This window comes from Chelonoidis abingdonii, chromosome 2, assembly GCF_003597395.2.
Source record: "Chelonoidis abingdonii isolate Lonesome George chromosome 2, CheloAbing_2.0, whole genome shotgun sequence".
NCBI classification, from domain to species: Eukaryota; Metazoa; Chordata; order Testudines; family Testudinidae; genus Chelonoidis; species Chelonoidis abingdonii.
This window is the reverse complement of record NC_133770.1, coordinates 91,803,879-91,822,123: the sequence shown is the minus strand read 5'-3', so window position 1 is coordinate 91,822,123 and position 18,245 is coordinate 91,803,879. Positions and strand designations below refer to the sequence as shown.

Here is an 18,245-nt window from a genome sequence, read left to right as displayed (position 1 = left end):
ATGAACATCATTAGCACAAAGTTTCTTCCAGCCCAGTAAGAAATCTGCTAAAGCATTATTTGAGAGTGAGGGTCTGCATTTTAGCAAGGTCTGTGTCAGAATTCAACTCAGTTTTTAATACTAGATGAAGGATGATAGCTAGTATTAAAAAAATCCAAATATGAAACCTCAAGATTTAGAAATATAGTTAATTTGCTCATCTATCTAATACAGCCATTATTCTAAAGATTATCACGTAAACAATCTTGTAACTTGGATGCATAAAATTTAGATGGCCGGCATAATGGTCAAACCATGTAGATACGTAGCACTAGCTTGTACAGCAACATGTGAAACAGATTATGACCATTAACAATATGAAAGACCATCTTTTATATCATGAATTTTGATATAATTAATTCCATTTTTAACCCAAAGTAATTAGTTGATGTCTAAGTGGTTGGCCCAATTATATCCTTGCAGTATCTTGTTGCCCATTGTCAAAGGATTACAGATTGTGGGAGACAGAGTTGGCCAAAGGAAGACATTCTTCACTGCTTTCTTCAGTGCAATATGCCCTGTGATCAAATGGTTGTATTCCTGAAATACAAGAGGCAACGTGGAACTATAATTCTTGTTACTTGGCTGTGAGTAATTGTTTCCCACAACTCAGATTAGTAACGGATAAATTCAAATGCAGAAAATCATATGTGAGTAATACTTCAGGTTCTTTAGCTCATAACTCAAAAATCAACTTCAGCTTAAAAAATGTGAAAAGACTTTGGCTTATTGCCATTAAATGGTCTATATACATTACCAAGCCTTGTGGATTTGCTGTGTGAGGTTTTTCAACTAGTTTCATCTGAAAGTCTTTTTTTTTTGCATTGAAGTTCAAAAGTACAATAAGATTTATATATACATATATGTATTTCCAAGGTTTTAGCCAGATATCAGTGCTTGAGTGAACTATATAGCTATTCAATAGAAACAATAAAACATTGATACAAATATAAAGACATAATCAGTATAAAAAGCTTATATTTATAAAAATACTTTTAGGTATCAGTCTTCCCCTGAGGGTATACCACATATGTTGGATTCATAAATATTGCTCTGCACCGCAGCTTGGTTACCAAAGTTCAAAGTTCAACTCTTTCAGGAAATGTAAATCGCTCCAGTCACCAGACATGGCTGCAGTGGTTGCCTCAGGATATGTTCCCTAGCTTGTTAGGATGATGAAGAACACAGCATCAACAGGGCCTCCGAAAAATCTGGAGAAGATTCCTTCTTCCACATATGGAAGATACAAGAGCAGGACCAATAGGCTAGCAAGTGTGTGTCACACGACCCTTTTTTCTGGCAGTTCATTGATTTTTCTGGACCCAGTCCCAACTATCTTCATTCTCCTTCCTGTTCTTCTCAGCCTCAATGATTTCTTTGTATCTCCTGCGAAAGAAGCCCATCTGCAAATTGAAAAGAATTATCGTTATAAATAATGATGCCATGAATTAAAATCTGTCCTGGTTCTGATAAACAATTTGGCTTAGATACTAATCTCATTGGTGTAAAACTGGAAAGGTTATTGAAGTCAATGGAGTTGGGCCTGATTTACATTAATGTAAATGAGATCAGTATCAGGTCCAAGTTTTCATGAATTCTCCTCTTCCTTTTATCTTAACTACTTTTGACAGTTATATAAAACACAATTTTTAAAAAAGCAGTTAAAATATTTTCAGAAAACAAAAAATACTAGAAGTGGGCTGAAGAGGCAGTATTCTGACCCAGAACCAGGTCAGAACTGGACTAGAATCTGGGTATGAGTCTAAATCAGAGCTAGGATTTGCCAAAATCTCATGAACCGTCCTTGGCGATTCTGGGCCAAAATGGCACAAATCTTGTGAGATCAGATGACCTTGCATTAATTGGATCCTCTTACGTGATGGAAGTCTCACAAGATCAACCACTTTCACAAGCTTCCGTTTGTATCCAAATCAGAAAATAAACCTTTTGGGGCCTAGGTCAGACATGGAAATCAGAATCTTAAGGGGTTCAGTTTCCAGATTCTGGAATCAATCCAGGTCTAATACCTGGGTATAAAAATATAGTTTTGTCAATATTTATTGCTGAATTTGTCAGTAGTAGAGGCTTTTCTGGGTAAATGTGGTAATCCCTGCCCATTGTGAAACAGGTAGTTCATTATCCTGTGATCCTAGCTTGCTGAACAGCTCGTCAACACAAGGCATACACATTAATACATGCACACCAGTGGATGCTGTTGACTGCTGGAAGTGGGTAAGCAAACCTGACACATGGCATTTTCAGAACCAGTTTACAGCATAATCTAGTTCTGAATATGCCATGTGTCAGTTTTGCTGCCCCGCTTCCGAGGTCACCAGCCTCCACTGATGTGCATGTATTAATCTATACTCCTTGAGTTGAGTAGCTGTTCAGTAAGCTAGGATCACATGGTAAAGAGCTAATGGAATCCTGTGCAAAGGAGCATGTAACAGGTGTATTGGTAGAAATCTTTAATTTAAGATTCTTTTTCCTTTTTATGACACACAATGTAATTTGTAATACAGAAGGCAAAATATTGGCCTGATGCTACAAACCACTTGAAGAACTGAATGACATTTTTAAGACAGAACCTTCTGAGCAAAAAATGCAGGTTCAGTAAAATATTTTAGAAATCCATGTTGATTTCACTGAATTGTTCATTTCCAAAAAAAATTCTGAAAAAAATCAATACATTTTGTTTTGACATTTTAAAAATTAAACATTTTTAGTTGCTGGTTCAAAATAACTTGAGGAGGAGGGATAGCTCAGTGGTTTGAGCACTGGCCTACTAAACCCAGGGTTGTGAGTTTAATCATTGGGGGAGGACACTTGGGGAACTGGGGCAAAAATCTGTCTGGGGATTGGTCCTGCTTTGAGCAGGGGTTGGACTAAATAACCACCTGATGTACCTTCCAACCCTGATACTCTATGACTTTTCAATTGAAAAATTTCTTTGATTTTACTTTTAAATAATTAAAAAAATTTTTACGACTGAAACAAAATGTAACATTTCACTTCACCCAAACAAAAAATTTGTTTTGACTTTTTGATACACCAAAAATGTTTGTTTTCAGTCCAATTTGAAATATTTTTTTCACTTAACTTAAAACTCCCTTATTCACTCAGCTCTGGGTTCTGAACGTCAACAGCGACCTCACTGAGAGGCAAGGCTGCTCAACAGGTGTTCAACACTTTGCAGGACTGGGTCCCACTTCTGCCTATCCTCTAGTTTTGCCTCCTGTTTCACAAGTACTGGTAATGCAATGTTTTTCACGTCAGTTTTAATAGTACATCTCAACTCTCTGTTCTGTTTTTAAGCCTTCTACATAAACAAAACAGATTTTAATGCTAGGTTTTGGTGAGCATTCAAGAACAGTTTCTCCAACTTAGCAGCATGTCATTGAGATCAGTAAGTTGATATTTTATTAGTTTATAATTAAACATTTATGTAATCATAAACTTGTATTCTCAACTCCTGCAGGGTAAAAATGATGCTAGTCAGTTATTAACATCCTTATTCACAAACTAACTTAAGAACATTTTGCATGGTTATGTCACAACTACATTTCTGTTAAAGGTAGCTTTCTGGTTCAAATTCTTACTAAATTGTATTTTCTACAAATATATTTTAACCCCTGGGATCTGGAAGTCTCACACCCCCAGCCCCCACACACAATAGACAGACAGGTGGATAAATCAATATTATCCCAGTTCTACAGATAAAGTAACTGAGCTAGATCAGTAAAGTGACTTTCCCAAGGCCACATGGAGATTTACAGTTTGAGCTGGAATTAGAACTCAGAAGTTCCTATCTCCTAGTCTTGTGCACAGTGCACTAAATCTCACCTTCCCTTCAGTCATCACCAGCAAAGTGTTAGGTCTTGTGCTCAGTAAGATGAATCAACTTACACCCATTAACAGAAAATCCACCCATTCATATTTCTGGAGGGGTTCTCTGAAGGCTTATTTTACAAGTGTGGTTCTACTCTGAAAAATGACTTTATAAAAATGGCATTGTAGATGTTCCTTGTCTCTTACTGTCTTCCAGGTTAAAACAAAACAAAACAAAACCATCCACAACTTTTTTTTAACTCCCTGTCCTTCAAATATATTCTATGACCTGAAAGTCAATCTGAGTTCTTTTTCCTTTTCGCACATCATTGCCAGTAATAAAGGTTTTGCTATTATGCTTTCATCTATACTAGTCACTAGTGCAACCATATTGAGAGCACAGTTTGAAGACCGTGGCAACAGTGCAAACCCAGTGGAATCTTCCCACGGATATCAATGATCTTTGGATCAGGCCCTTAGGGTTAATTGAAATCAATGGCAAAGCTCCCATTGACTTAAATAGTGCAGGATCAGGACCCTAATGAACATTTTTGTTGATAAGGCACAAAAAAAGAATAGAATCCACTTTCCTCTCTCTTAGCTGTGCTGGCTCTGCAGAGTTAACAAGAGTTAGCAGTAAGGATACTTCTTTTGGTCACAAGTCAGTAGATACACCAAAGTGTCTATGTGTTGAGTAAGAGGGTGCCATTTTTATATAGTTAGTTGTCAGCGCAGACCTACACATTCAGCACTTTAGAACTTCTAGAAGAAAAGATTGCCACAGGATTGGTTTTCCTAACATTAACAAGGACAGTTCAATTTATAACTTTTTAAAACAGGTTTTAAACCCTAAAGGTTTCCATCCTTCATACAACCACATCACTGGAACAATAAAATCCACATTTGAAGTTATAATCAAAATTATAGAAAGGCTTTTTAATTTCCTCCAGGGCCAAACAAACAAAAGCAAACTCTTTCCCACTGTTATTTTAATGAAAGTTGTCTGTTTGTGAGCATCTGCTTCAGGAATTATCTTTAAAAGTTGTGATAGTTCTGGTATTTTATTATTTCATTACTGCATCAGGAACACTTGTGTAAGGCTTTCCAGCAGGAATAGAATGAGTTTAAAGCCTTAATAAATATTAACAAAGCATGAAATCCAGAATCCACAGGTTATCCTGCTATGAAATCAGGGGTGCTGGAATAATTTGTATAGTGGGGGTGCTGAGAGCCATTGAACCAAACAGTAAACCCTGTATATGATGGAAACCATTTCAACCTAGGGGGTGCAGCAGCTCCCCAGCATCCCTAGTTCCAACACCTATGTATGAAATTGTATAAATATCATTTGCTGGAAGTCTATGTGACTGCTCCAAAATCATGGGAGGAAGATGAATTCAAACAAAAGGAAACACATTGGGAGAAAAAGAAAAGCTTGAATATGCAGACTGGATGTGACCATTTTTTAAAAAGACTTGGGTTAGGGGGTGGCTAAGTATGACATCCCCTAAAGGGAAAGAAATACCAAGTTATGGGACAATATATGCTAATGCCCACATATCACTGTCAGCAGAAACATGCTAAAACTCCACATCATCACAAGGAAGTTTTATCTGCCTCATGTTAAAACCTCAGCAACACTGGCCAACATTCAAGGTTGACATGTGCATAGGTTAGGTATGTGATGAGTTATACAGAGAGAATGAGTTCATAGTGGTTGGGTGGGAGAAGTATGGGGAAAAGGAAGGAGAAATAAAGGATCCAGGTGAAAGGGCAAAGTGGGGAAGGGCAGACAGGTGATAACAGTCAAAGTCATTGGCTGTTGCTAGTGTAAACATTGGGAGATCTAATGTTCTGCTGCCTCTTGTGTAACTAGGGCAGAAGAGATAGACAAGATGGGTAAGGTAACATCGTTTATTGAACCAACTTTTGTTGGTAAAAGAGACAAGCTTTCAAGCTCCACAGAGCTCTTCTTCAGCTGGTCTCTCACAAACCCAAGTTGGTCCAATGAAAGATATTATCTCACTCACCTTGTGCGTCTCGTTGTGGGACAAACATGGCTACAACATGCAAACAACATAGGACAGAAGAGTTTGTCTTCTGAAGGTGCTGCCTCTCTTGCTTTCTGCGGCTGCTTCTGGGCCTCCAGAAGAGCTCAAAAAGCCCTGTGCAGGAGGAGAAGTCTATGAGAGAGCACTGCTGGGACCAAGAGTAAAGATTGTGCCTGGGTCTCATGTGGAAGCAGGAGAGCGATCAGAGTGTTTTATATATATTGCTCCAGTTCAGTTTGGCAGGAACTGTTTGTTTAGGATTTGCACTCTGTTGAGATGGAGAGGAACGGTGGGGAGGAGAACAGATTCTGGGAATAACACAGGGGAATGTAAAGAAGAGGAAAACATATTGTGAGAGAGGAGAAAATGGGAAACAAATTACAGGGAGAAAATACAGGAGAGGAGTACAGTGAACAGGGAGGGGGGGCAGCTGAAGGGTCACAATGGTAGGAGAGAGGTTGAACGATGAGAGATCACCAATGACTGTACAGGAAAATGAAAATCCAGAGCCCAAGTTTCAGAGTTGAGAGAATGTGATACGAGGAATCTGTTAAGGTCCTTCTGAGTCCAGTGCTCTGGGTCCGTCCCTTTGGGTCAAGTGGGGTGGCCGCAAGGCCCAGACAACTTTCAGAGCCTTCAGCTAGTGGGTGCTTAGGAAAAAGAACCCCAAAGGTCTGGGGCTTCTCAGGCTCCATCTTCTGGCAACTGCTAGGGAGAATGAAGGGAGGCTGCATGGCCCAGTGCACTGGGCTGTCTCCTCTAAAGGTACATCAACACTGAATGCTTCTTTTGATGGCATGCAGAACTCACACATGCATTGAATAGAGTAAAGACACACCTAAAGGGCACAGGTATGTACACTAGTATATACCCTACAAAGCTGTCTACTCACTCAAGCCAGCCTCCCTGTTTATGCTGCTATTTTCAGCCTTGTTGTGTCCCTCTACCTCCCTGCTGCTGGAGCCTTTCCCCATGCAGGAAAAGACTCCAGCAGTGGAGAAAGACTCTGGTGGGGGTGGGGGGGAGCAGCAGGGAAAGGTTCCAGGAGGTCCCCACTGCTGAAGCCCTTCCCTGCCACAAGGAAAGACTCCAGCAGTGGGGAAAGTCTCTAGCAGGGGATGGCAACAGGTAAAGCCTTTCCCCGCTGCCTCTGCATGCCAGATCCTTTCACCGATGTGTAGCTACACACTGCAGTGTGGATGTAGATTGCTTTTCATGCCAACATCAGTAATGTGCAGTATAGTCTTCGTCCACTGTGGTAGGGAAAGAGGGTGACTCAGGGCCAGTGTAACCCATTAGGCGACCTAGGGGGCTGGATCTTTGACCGCCTCAGTAGTCGGCAGTATTTCGGGGGCAGGACCTTCTGCCACAAAAAGCTGGCAGTGCTCCTGGAGTGACTTGAAGAATTTGAGAATCATGGAGTAATCCGAAAGTTTCCCCATATTGCAAATCTCAGTAGCAATAGGTGCAGCCACCCTCCCAACAGAAGGAGCAGATATCGTTCTCTTATCTCTTCTTGAAGGTTCTATGAACTGACCAGTATCATCTCTGCCGTATACGGACTGAAGGTCAGCCAACTTGCTCTCATCCAACTCCCAGAAAATTCCAGAGAAAATAAAAAATGCTGAGTCAGGCTTTCCCAGAATGGAATAATGATGACACTGCATTCCAGTTCATCTCACTTTCTTCCCTAGCAGCTTCCCATACGTCCTGAAACTGAAGCCAGCATAAATCTGGTGCTTGGGTTTTTCAGTCTGAGATTCTCAACACTTTTTCCAGTGCAAGGACTATTTAGTTACTGGAGTATGTTTGTTGTCTTCTGTAGTCATGCTGCCCTCTACAGCATTTCCTGAGTAGAAACTTGAATGTACCTTGTAGAAATAAAACATTAATTTTCCATTTAAAGCAATGCTCTCTACAGGCTGGGCAATTACACAAGTTAATTCTGAACTTTATTCATGTCACTCCACCGCACTTTCAAATTGTTGACATCATCTGCAATTCTGAGGTTTGTCTTTCACTGAAGTGCATTCTTCCAGCTTGTTGTCAAGTCAGGCTTATGTTCCTTTTAGAAAAACACAGACAACTCATATCTGGCAAGATTTGCTTAAAGATCCATTTTGACACGGATTTCCTACGTGAGCATGGACACTCCGAAAAGAGCAATGAAAGTTGTTCCTGTGAGTTAAAAGAATAAATTGCTACCTTCTTTCTGATGCTTGATTCTGTTCTCCCTTCTGCTATTTCCCAAGAACAGAAAAGGTCAAATCATTGACCTATTGCAACTCAGTATTTTTCTATCAGTAAATACAAATGTTTAAATGGCATCTCCTATGGTATCATCCTGTAGTTATCCTACTAGTAAGCCAGTGGCAAGCATGCTTGGATAGCAAGTAAATTATAAAATGTGAATGAAGCTTTCTCTCACACTTGAAAAAATAGAGTTAAAACGGCTAGCAATAGGTGACATTGTGATATTTACTGCAAAGTAACCTTAGATAGAGTTTCTTTGATAACCAACTAGACTTGATCTCAACAAAATAAAAAAATGCAATTTTGGTCGTTATCAAATAAGGTACTGATTACTATAGTTTTCGAAAAAGTGGACTGTTTTTTCCAATGTATCACACATTAGTAAAAGTCCAGCAAAAAAGTAATATAGATATAGACAGGTAGGCACTGATATAAAAACTGTTATGGTTTATATTACAGTACCCACAGAGATAGAGACCTGTTGTGATAACAGGACCAACAAATTTTTCCTAACTATTGTAAAAAATGAGTGAAAGTTCATAAATTGTCACAATGGCTTGTTAGATAAATTGTTCAAGAAAAGATGTAAGGAGGAGACAGGAGGACTGAATTAATTTGAACAGACAGGGGTTTACTGATGCCACTCAAGGACCATATTAAGATTATGACTCGTAAATAAGAAAAGTAGAGGACCAGAAATTAATGAACCAAAACTGATGTGTTGGCAGTTAGGTCCATTGGTGGACAAAATAATGAGAGGATGGACTATTTTACCCAACACTCACTTGTGGACTTCTTAAAAATATTTTTGGGAAAAATTAACAGAAGCAGCAACTGTCTGCCAACAGCCGCCACAGTATCCTTTATCATCCTGGCTGCCACCCTTACCATTTCCTGGGACCCCAGACCTTCCTTGTCCTAAACCTGATTCCTGAGAGATGTCCTGACCAGACCCAGATGACATCACCACCTCCAGCTAAATCCCAAACATCACCTGGAATGGGAGACTTTGTCTTCCCCCTCCATCTCGTGTGCTTTTCCTTCCCATCTTATATCTTTTCTTTCCTCTCTCTCTCCTTTTGCCTTCTGTTTAATAAGAATCCTACTTAGTTAGCTAGAGTACACTGCTGTGATCCTGTGACTAGAGAGGCAACTAAAAGCAATGACCTTGTCATCCTGACAATTCATCTCGGGAGGTATGCTGTCTGTATCCGAGACGTTACAGAGGCATTGTCGAGGATTATCGAGCCCTCTGACTACTACCCCATGCTACTCATCCATGTGGGCACAAATGATACTGCGAGGTGTGACATTAAGCAGATCAAGAGTGACTACAGGGCTCTGGGAGTACGGGTGAAGGAGTTTGGAGTGCAGGTGGTATTCTCTTCTATCCTGCCTGTCAAAGGTAGGGACCAGGGCAGAGACAGGTGCATCGTGGAGATGAATGCCTGGCTGTGAAGATAGTGTCACCAGGAGGGTTTTGGCTTCCTCGACTACGGGATGATATTCCAGGAAGGACTGCTAGGCAGAGATGACGTTCACCTTTCGAGGAGGGGAAGACCCTATTTGGACACAGACTGGCTAACCTACTGAGGAGGGCTTTAAACTAGGTTCGACGGGGACAGGTGAGCAAAGCCCACAGGTAAGTGGAAAACATGGAGACTTGGGAAATGGGTCGGAAATAGGAGGAAGTGTGGGCTATAATGGCAGAGAGAAAGGAGGGTTGGGGCACAACTGGGAGGCAAGATCAAACCAGTATCTTACATGTCTATATACAAATGTGAGAAGTATGGGTAATAAGCAGGAAGAAGTGGAAGTGCTAATAAATAAATACAACTATGACATTATTGGCATCACCGAAACTTGATGGGATAATACACATGATTGGAATGTTGGTATGGATGGGTACAGCTTGCTCAGGAAGGATAGACAGGGGAAAAAGGGAGGAGATGTTGCCTTGTATATTAAAAATGTACACACTTGGACTGAGATGGAGATGCACATAGGAGACGGAGGTGTTGAGAGTCTCTGGGTTAGGATAAAAGGGGTAAAAAACAAGGGTGATATCATGCTAAGAGTCTAATACAGCACCTCAGGTGGAAGAGGGCTTTTTTTAAACTAACAAATCATCCAAAGCCAAGATTTGGTGGTGGGACTTCAATTATCCAGATATATGTTGGGAAAATACACCGCGGGGCACAGACCATCCAATAGTTCTTGGACTGCATTGCAGACAACTTTTTATTTCAGAGGTTGAAGAAGCTACTGGGGGGGAGCTGTTCTAGACTGATTTTAACAAATGTGGGAGGAACTTGTGAGAATTTTAAGTGGAGGCAATTGGTGAAAGTGATCATGAAATCATAGAATTCACAATTCTAAGGAAGGATAGAAGGGAGTACAGCAAAATGAGACAATGGGTTCAGGAAGGGTGGATTTTGGTAAGCTCAGAGAGCTGATAGGTAAGGTCCCATGGGAATCAAGACTGAGGGAAAAACAACTGAGGAGAATGGCCGTTTTCAAAGGGACAGTATTAAGGGCCAAGGCAAGCGATTTCACCTCGGTAGGAAAGATAGAAAATGTGGCAGACGCAAAACACCACTGTAACCACGAGATCTTGTATCTAAAAATAAAGGAGTCATATAAAAAATGGAAACTAGACAATTACAAAGGTTATATAGACAACAACACAGGAAGCAGGGAAAGTTAGGAAGGCAAGGCACAAAATGAGCTCAAACTAGCCACAGGAATAAAGGGAAACAAGAAGCTTTTATTCATACATTAGAAGCAAGAGAGACCGAGGATGGGTAGGTCCACTGCTCAGTGAGGAGGAGAACAAGTACAGGAACCTGGAAATGCAGAGATGCTTAATGACTTCTTTGTTTGTCTTCACAAGAGAGTCTGAAGGAATGCCTACATAGTGAATGCTAATGAGAGGGGTAGGTTAGAAGATAAATAAAAAAGAACAAGTTAAATCACTTAAGTTGGATGCCTGTCTGAGCCTTATCTATTCTTTGGAAATCGGGGAAAGGAGAGATTCAGAAGACTGGAGAAGGGCAATATAGTGCCCATCTATAAAAGGGAAATAAAAAACAACCCAGGAAACTACAGACCAGTTGTTTAACTTTGTGCTAGGGAAGATATTGGAGCAAGTGGTTAAGGAAATCATCTGCAAACACTTGGAACATGGAAGGTGATAGGGATAGCAGCAGGGTTTGTAAAGAACAGATCATGTCAAACCAATGATAGCTTTCTTTGATAGGATAACGAGTCTTGTGGATAAGGGGAAGCGCGTGGATGTGGTATACCTAGACTTTAGTAGGCATTTGCTTGTCTCACATGATTTCTTGTCATTACTAGGCAAATACACTTAGATGGGGCTACTATAAGGTGGGTGCATAACTGGCTGTGATACCATACTCAGAGAGGTAGTTATAAACGGTTCCAATCTGCTGGAAAGGTATAACAAGTGGGTTCCGCAGGGGGTGTTTGGGACATCTCTGTCATTATCTTCATCAGTGACTTAGATTTGGCATAGAAAGTACATTTATTAAGTTTGCAGATGATGCCAAACTGGAGGGATTGCAATGCTTTGGAGGATAGGGTCTAATTCAAATGATCAGGACAAATTGGAGAAATGGTCTGAGTTAACAGGACGAAGTTTAAAGACAATGCAAGTGCTCCACTTAGGAAGGACAATCAGTTTCAACATACGAATGGGAAGAGACGTCTGGAGGAGTATGCAGAAAGGGATCTAGGGTCATAGTGGACCACAAGCTAATATGAGACACAGTGTGATGCTGTTGCAAAAAAGCAACACGTTCTGGGTACATTACAGGTGTGTTGTGAGCAAGACACGAGAAGTCATTCTCCTGCTCACTCTGCGTTGGTTAGGCCTCATGGAGTATTGTGTCCAGTTCTGGGCATGCATTTCAGAAAGATGTGGAGAAATTGGAGAGGGTCCAGAGAAGAGCAACAAGAATGATTAAAGTCTTGAGAACATGACCTATGAGGAGCTGAAAGAATTGGGTTCTTTAGTTTGGAAAAGAGGCTGAGAGGGGACATGATAGCAGTTTTCAGGTATCTATAAAGGTGTCATAAGGAGGAGGGAGGACTTGTTCATCGTAGCCCTAGGATAGAACAAAGAGCAATGGCTTAAATGCAGCAAGGGAGGTTTAGGTTGGACATTAGGAAAAGTTCTAACTGTCAGGGTGGTTAACACTGATACAATTGCCTAGGGAGTTGTGGATCTCTATCTGGAGATATTTAGAGTAGGTTAGATAATGTCTATCGAGGATGGTCTAGACAGTATTTGGACCTGCCATGAGGGCAGGGACTGGACTCGATGACCTCTCGGAGGGTCCTTCCAGTCTAGAATCTATGACTATGCTGATGTGGTACAGCCTGATGCTGGTACACAGTTTGCTCAGAATGGCTGACAGGAATCATAGAATCATAGAGATTAGGATTGGAGAGAACTCTTGAAGTCATCTAGTCCACATCCTGCTCCAAGACGGACAAACACCAACTAAATCATCCCAGCCATGGCTTTGTAAGCCAGGGCTTAAAACTCTAAGGATGGAGATTCACCACTTCTCTAGGAACCATTCCGATGCTTCACCCCTTCTAGTGAAACAGTTTTTCCTAATATCCAACCTAGACCTCTTCACTGCAACTTGAGTGATCACTCCTTGTTTGTCCTCTGCACCACAGAGACAGCTGGCTCCATCCTCTTTGGAACCCCTTCAGGTAGCTGAAGGCTGCTATTCAAATCCCCTCACACTTCTTCTTCTGCAGACTAATAAACCCAGTTCCTCAGCCTCTCCTCATAAGTCATGTGCCAGCCCCCTAATCATATTTGCTGTCTCCACTGTATCTCTCCAATTTGTTCACATCCTTTCTGTATGGGGATCCAAAATGATGCAGTACTCCAGTGTGGCTCACCATGCTGATAGAGGGGGATAACACTTTCCTCATCTGCTGGCAATGTCCTACAAATGTAGCCCAATATGCATTGTCTTCTTGCAACAAGGGACCTGCTGACTCATATCCATCTTCTCATCCCTGTAATCCCCAGGTCCTTTCTGCAGACTGCTCTTAGCCGGTCCGTCCCAGCCTGTGAGTGCATGGATTCTTTTGTCCTAAGTGCAGAACTTGCACGCGTTCCTTGTTGACCTCATAGATTTCTTTTGGCCAATCCTCCATTGTCTGGGTACTTGGCTCTATCTTACTCTTCAGCATATCTATCTCTCTCCCCCAGTTAGTGCTATCCGTACTTGCTGAGGGTGCAATCCATCCCCATCCAGATCATTAATGAAGATGTTGAACAAAACCAGCCCCAGGACCAATCCCTGGGCACTTCGCTTGATATCAGCTGTCAACTAGACATCAAGCCATTGATCACCACCCATTGAGCCCAACGATCTAGCCAGCTTTTTATCCACCTTCTAGTCCATTCATCCAATTCACAGTGCTATGCTTGTGTTTTTCCAGCAGTGAGGTTGCAAGTGAAAGTCAACACCAGAGACAGAAGCTTCATTTTTCTATTTTTTTGTTCTTTTCTCTCCCCTTTTGTGTGTATTTGCCTTGTTTTGTCATCTTAGAAGACGGGATTGGAGTTTAACAGCAGCAGCAGCAATGACAGCTCCAGACCATCTCAACTAACTTCTCTTTTCTCCAGAAAGGACAGTTACCACCATTTTCGATATCATCTAAAAAACTATCAGATAAGGGGTGTTTTTCCTTCGGAAAATGTTCTCTAGTTAAAGAGAAAGGGAACAAGGCATGTTGTTCAAATGACAGTTTTATTTTACACTTTACATTTCAAAAGCTTCAACTGTTTTTACTTCTTCTCTTTATCTTTAATAAAAGATTCAATGAATATTTAATGGTGTGCTTGCCATGGTACTAAGCAGGCTGCTGTCTCTGTATGCCAAACCCCAAATCTTTTTAAAAACTGTTTAATGTTGGACACTTTCAGAATCATGTTTGGGCCCTTTAGTCCATCTAAATTAATACAACGTACCCCATGGTGCCAAACACAGTTCAAACACATAGCAAGAGACAGTCCCTGTTCCAAAAAGCTTACAAGCTAAATAGACAAGAGAGATGAAGGAAGTATTATCATACCCATTTTACAGATGCAGAATTGAGGCACAAAGAAATTAAATAATTGCCCATGGTCAGACATGAGTTGGGAACCAAACCCATATCTCCTAAATCCCCATCCAGTGGCTTAGTCACAAAAGGTCATCTTTCCTCAAAAATAGAATTTTTCTATAAGTGATAGCCAATATATAGCCATTGTTTGTAGAGCTGGCGAACTGCTGTGCTCTAGGTTCATGTACTTCATGAAAGCTTTATTGCCACATCACTTTGGTTTTTTCTGCAGTATTTTGAAATCGAATGCAGGTATTGCAGTATCAAATTTCTCTGTGGCAGCCAGGCAGACTGCCAATACATGGACTCTCTTGTAAGGACAGAGGCATGTTTAGAAAGTATGCATGTGGCTATACTTAATAGAGAAATTGTATATTTGGGAGATGGATGATATTGTGCTTAAGGCGCTAGATGGGGACTCCAGAGATCTGGCTTCACTTACTAGGTCTGTCACAGACTTTCTGTGTGTCTTTTGGGAAGTCACTTCTTTGTGCCCCAGTTCCTCATCTATATATTATATTTCTCATGTTGCAGATGAAGAACTGAGGCACACAAAGGGCTTGGCTACATTTGAGAGTTACAGCGCTGGTGGTGGCTTTACAGTGCTGTAACTTACTCCCTGTCCACATTGGCAAGGCACATACAGCGCTGTATCTCCCTGGCTACAGCGCTGCATGCACTCCACCTCGACGAGAGGAATAAAGAGAACAGCGCTGCTGTTGTAGTGCTGGGGTGCCAGTGTAAACAGTGATTAATCTTACTACACTTTAACTGACCTCCGGAACCTTCCCATAATGCTTTTAAGTAAAGATAACACTCTTTGTTTTGTTGTGAACTTGGGGCTCCGGGAGCTGCTTATCTGAAAAACAAACACAGCTACTGTTTGCAGTGAATGAGCAGAGGCAGGGGGATCCCTTTGGAATGTCTACAGCTAGTGTTTGCCTCAGGAGAGAAGCAGCACGGCGGGTGGGGCGGGGGGTCCGTTTCAGAGCAGCTGCTTATCTGTCTGTGAGGAAAAAAACAAAGAAGGCTATTTGCATTTAGTGAATGAGAAAGGAGTGGGGAAAGGGGTTGGAACTTGCAAGGCAGGGAGCTGACACAGTGTCAGCTCCAAAAATCCTCTCTCTGTGTCTCTTCCACACTCCCTGTCACACTCCACCCCACCCCCCTCTTTTGAAAAGCACATTGCAGCCACTTGAACGCTGGGATAGCTGCCCATAATGCACCACTCCTAACACCGCTGCAAATGTGGCCACACTGCAGCGCTGGTAGCTGTCAGTGTGGCCACACTTCAACGCTTTCCCTACACAAGGTATCTGTACGAAGATACCTTTAACTCCTAGCACTGTACAGTTGCAAGCGTAGCCAAACCCAAAAGTTAAGAGGCGGCTACAGAAGAATTCCAACATTCATGTTTATTGGGTGGAATTCACCTCCATGGGAGAGACAATCTCAAGACTTGTGCACAATGTCAGACCTGGGGTAATTATTGATCAGTTAGCCTAACTTTCATCCCTGGACAAATACTGGAAAAAATTATTAAACAATCAATTTTTAGGCATTAGAAGATAATAGGGTTATAAATAATTGCCAATATGGATTTATCAAGAACAAATCATGCCAAATCAATCTAATTTCTTTCTTTGAAAGGGTTATGGGCCTAGTGGGTAGGGGGAAAGCAGAAGATATGATTTATCTTAATTTTAGCAAATCTTTTGTCACTGTCCCATATGACATTCTCATAAGCCATCTAGGGATATGTGATCTAGATTAAATTACTATAAGGTGGTTACATAACTAGTTGAAAGCCCATACTCAAAAAGTAGTTATCAATGGTCTGCTGTCAAACTGAGAGGCGGTATCTAGTGGGTCCTACAGGAGTCAGTCTGGGTCTGGTACTATTCAATATTTTCATTAGGGACTTGGATAATGGAGTGGATAGTATGCTCATAAAACTGGCAGATGACACTAAGATGGAAAGGGTTGCAAGCATTTTGGAGGACAAGATTAGAATTCAAAAGAACCTTGACAAACTGGAAAATGAAATAAACAAAATGAAATTCAATAAAAAAAAGAACAAAGTACTTCACTTAGGAAGAAAAAATCAAAATGCACATCTACAAAATGGGGAACAACTGCCTAGGTAGTAGCAGTGCTGAAAGTGATCTAGAGGTTATAGTGGCTCACAAATTGAATGGGTCAACAGTGTGATGCAGTTACTAAAAAGGCTAATATCATTCTGGGGTGGATCAACAGGAATGTTGTATATTAGACACAGGAGGTAATTGTCTCATTCTATTTGGCATGGTTGAGGCCTAAGCTGGAGTCCTGTTTCCAATTCTGGGACAAACTGGAGACAGACATAAAAATGGTTTAGAAAACCTGCCCTATGAGGAAGGATTAAAAAACTGGGCATGTTAATCTTGGACAAAGACGACTGAAAGGAAATCTGAGAATAGTATTCAAACAGGTTAAGGGCTGACAGTGACCAGTTGTTCATGTCTCCATGCCTGCTGAAGGTAGGGATAAGAAGTAATGAGTTTAATCTGCAGCAAGGGAGATTTTGGTTAGATATTAGGAAAATCATTCTAATTATAAGGATAGTTAAGCATTGGAATAGGCTTCCGAGAGGGGCTGTGGAATCCCAGTCACTGGAGATTTTTAAGCACTAGTTAGACAAACACCTGTCAGATTGGTTTAGGCATATTTGGTCTTGTCTCATCATAGGGCCTGGACTAGATGATCTTTCAAGGCCCTTCCAGCCCTACATTTTTATGATTGTATGTTGGACATGGGCCTTGTGTTAGCTTTTTCAAGGGGATGACATTAAAGAGCTTGCTCTTCAATCCTTACTCATACAAGGAGTCCTTACTCACGTGGGCAGTTCCATTGACTTCAGTGGACCTATTTGCATACAAGTGTCAGTGAAGTGAGTAAACTTTGTAGGATCAGGATCATATTTTGGAAAGTCTCCAACAGAAAAGAGTTAATTGCCTCAAATGGAATTGATATGAAACTAGAATTCACTTCACCTAGGTCTGCACAATAGATTACCTCCGACATTACTACCTATATGCTTAGGAAATGGTGAGAATTGTAATCAATAACTAATCACTGGCAGAATCTTAACTGACAAGCAACAAGTTGACTGTTCTGATAATCTAAGTGTAATGAAGAAATGAACCCAAGACTGAGTTACTTAAGATTCTTGTAGGATGATGATTGTGTAGAGAAATTTACCCAAAAAATTAACACACCATAATTTTCATCAAAAAGTCTAATTAGCAATATCAAATATTGTAAACCTTCATGAATGCTATAGAGGTTGGGTTTTCTATGATATAATACTAGCAAGTAGTTTATAATTCAAAAACTACTAAAATTAACGTGGTTAACAACATGAAGAGTTCATCTCATTTTCCCATTCTCAGAAAAGAAAAAGAATAGTCTGTGTACTTACTGCCAATGTGTTTGGATGACCTGCTACTATATTCAGATTTCTTAAATCTCAGTAGGAACACAATAGTAGTTAAATGTTATATATCTTTCCTGAAAGAGCGACTTATTTAAGATGCATCTCAATCCCTATCTCCTCTTGAAAGGAAAAAGAAAAACTCGAGAAAGATTTTTAGCTTTGTTTTAAACCCAAACCCTGGCTAAACTTTAAAGACTGCTGCTGGATTCAATAAAAAGTAACTATACAATTGTATTTTGATATACTTGACCTGCCAAAAATATTTGACTGAAAGTTGTACTATTTCCTTAATTATCACCATAAGTTACATGCTTGGTTGAGTATCAGAGGGGTAGCCGTGTTAGTCTGAATCTGTAAAAGCAGCAGAGAATCCTGTGGCACCTTATAGACTAACAGACGTTTTGGATCATGAGCTTTCGTGGGTGAATACCCACTTCGTCAGA

The 18,245-nt window shown here is 40.8% G+C and overlaps 1 protein-coding gene across 1 annotated transcript in view; it reads right to left on the bottom strand.

Annotated features, from left to right (window-relative positions):
* Positions 1-280: 280 nt before the first annotated feature.
* Positions 281-18,245, bottom strand: part of ITGA9 (integrin subunit alpha 9) — a 303,615-nt gene continuing 285,650 nt past the window's right edge. The window contains exon 28 of the mRNA XM_075062573.1: positions 281-1,442. Within this exon, the coding sequence (XP_074918674.1) occupies positions 1,344-1,442 (99 nt within the window). The 3' untranslated portion in view covers positions 281-1,343. The remainder of the gene's footprint in view (positions 1,443-18,245) is intronic.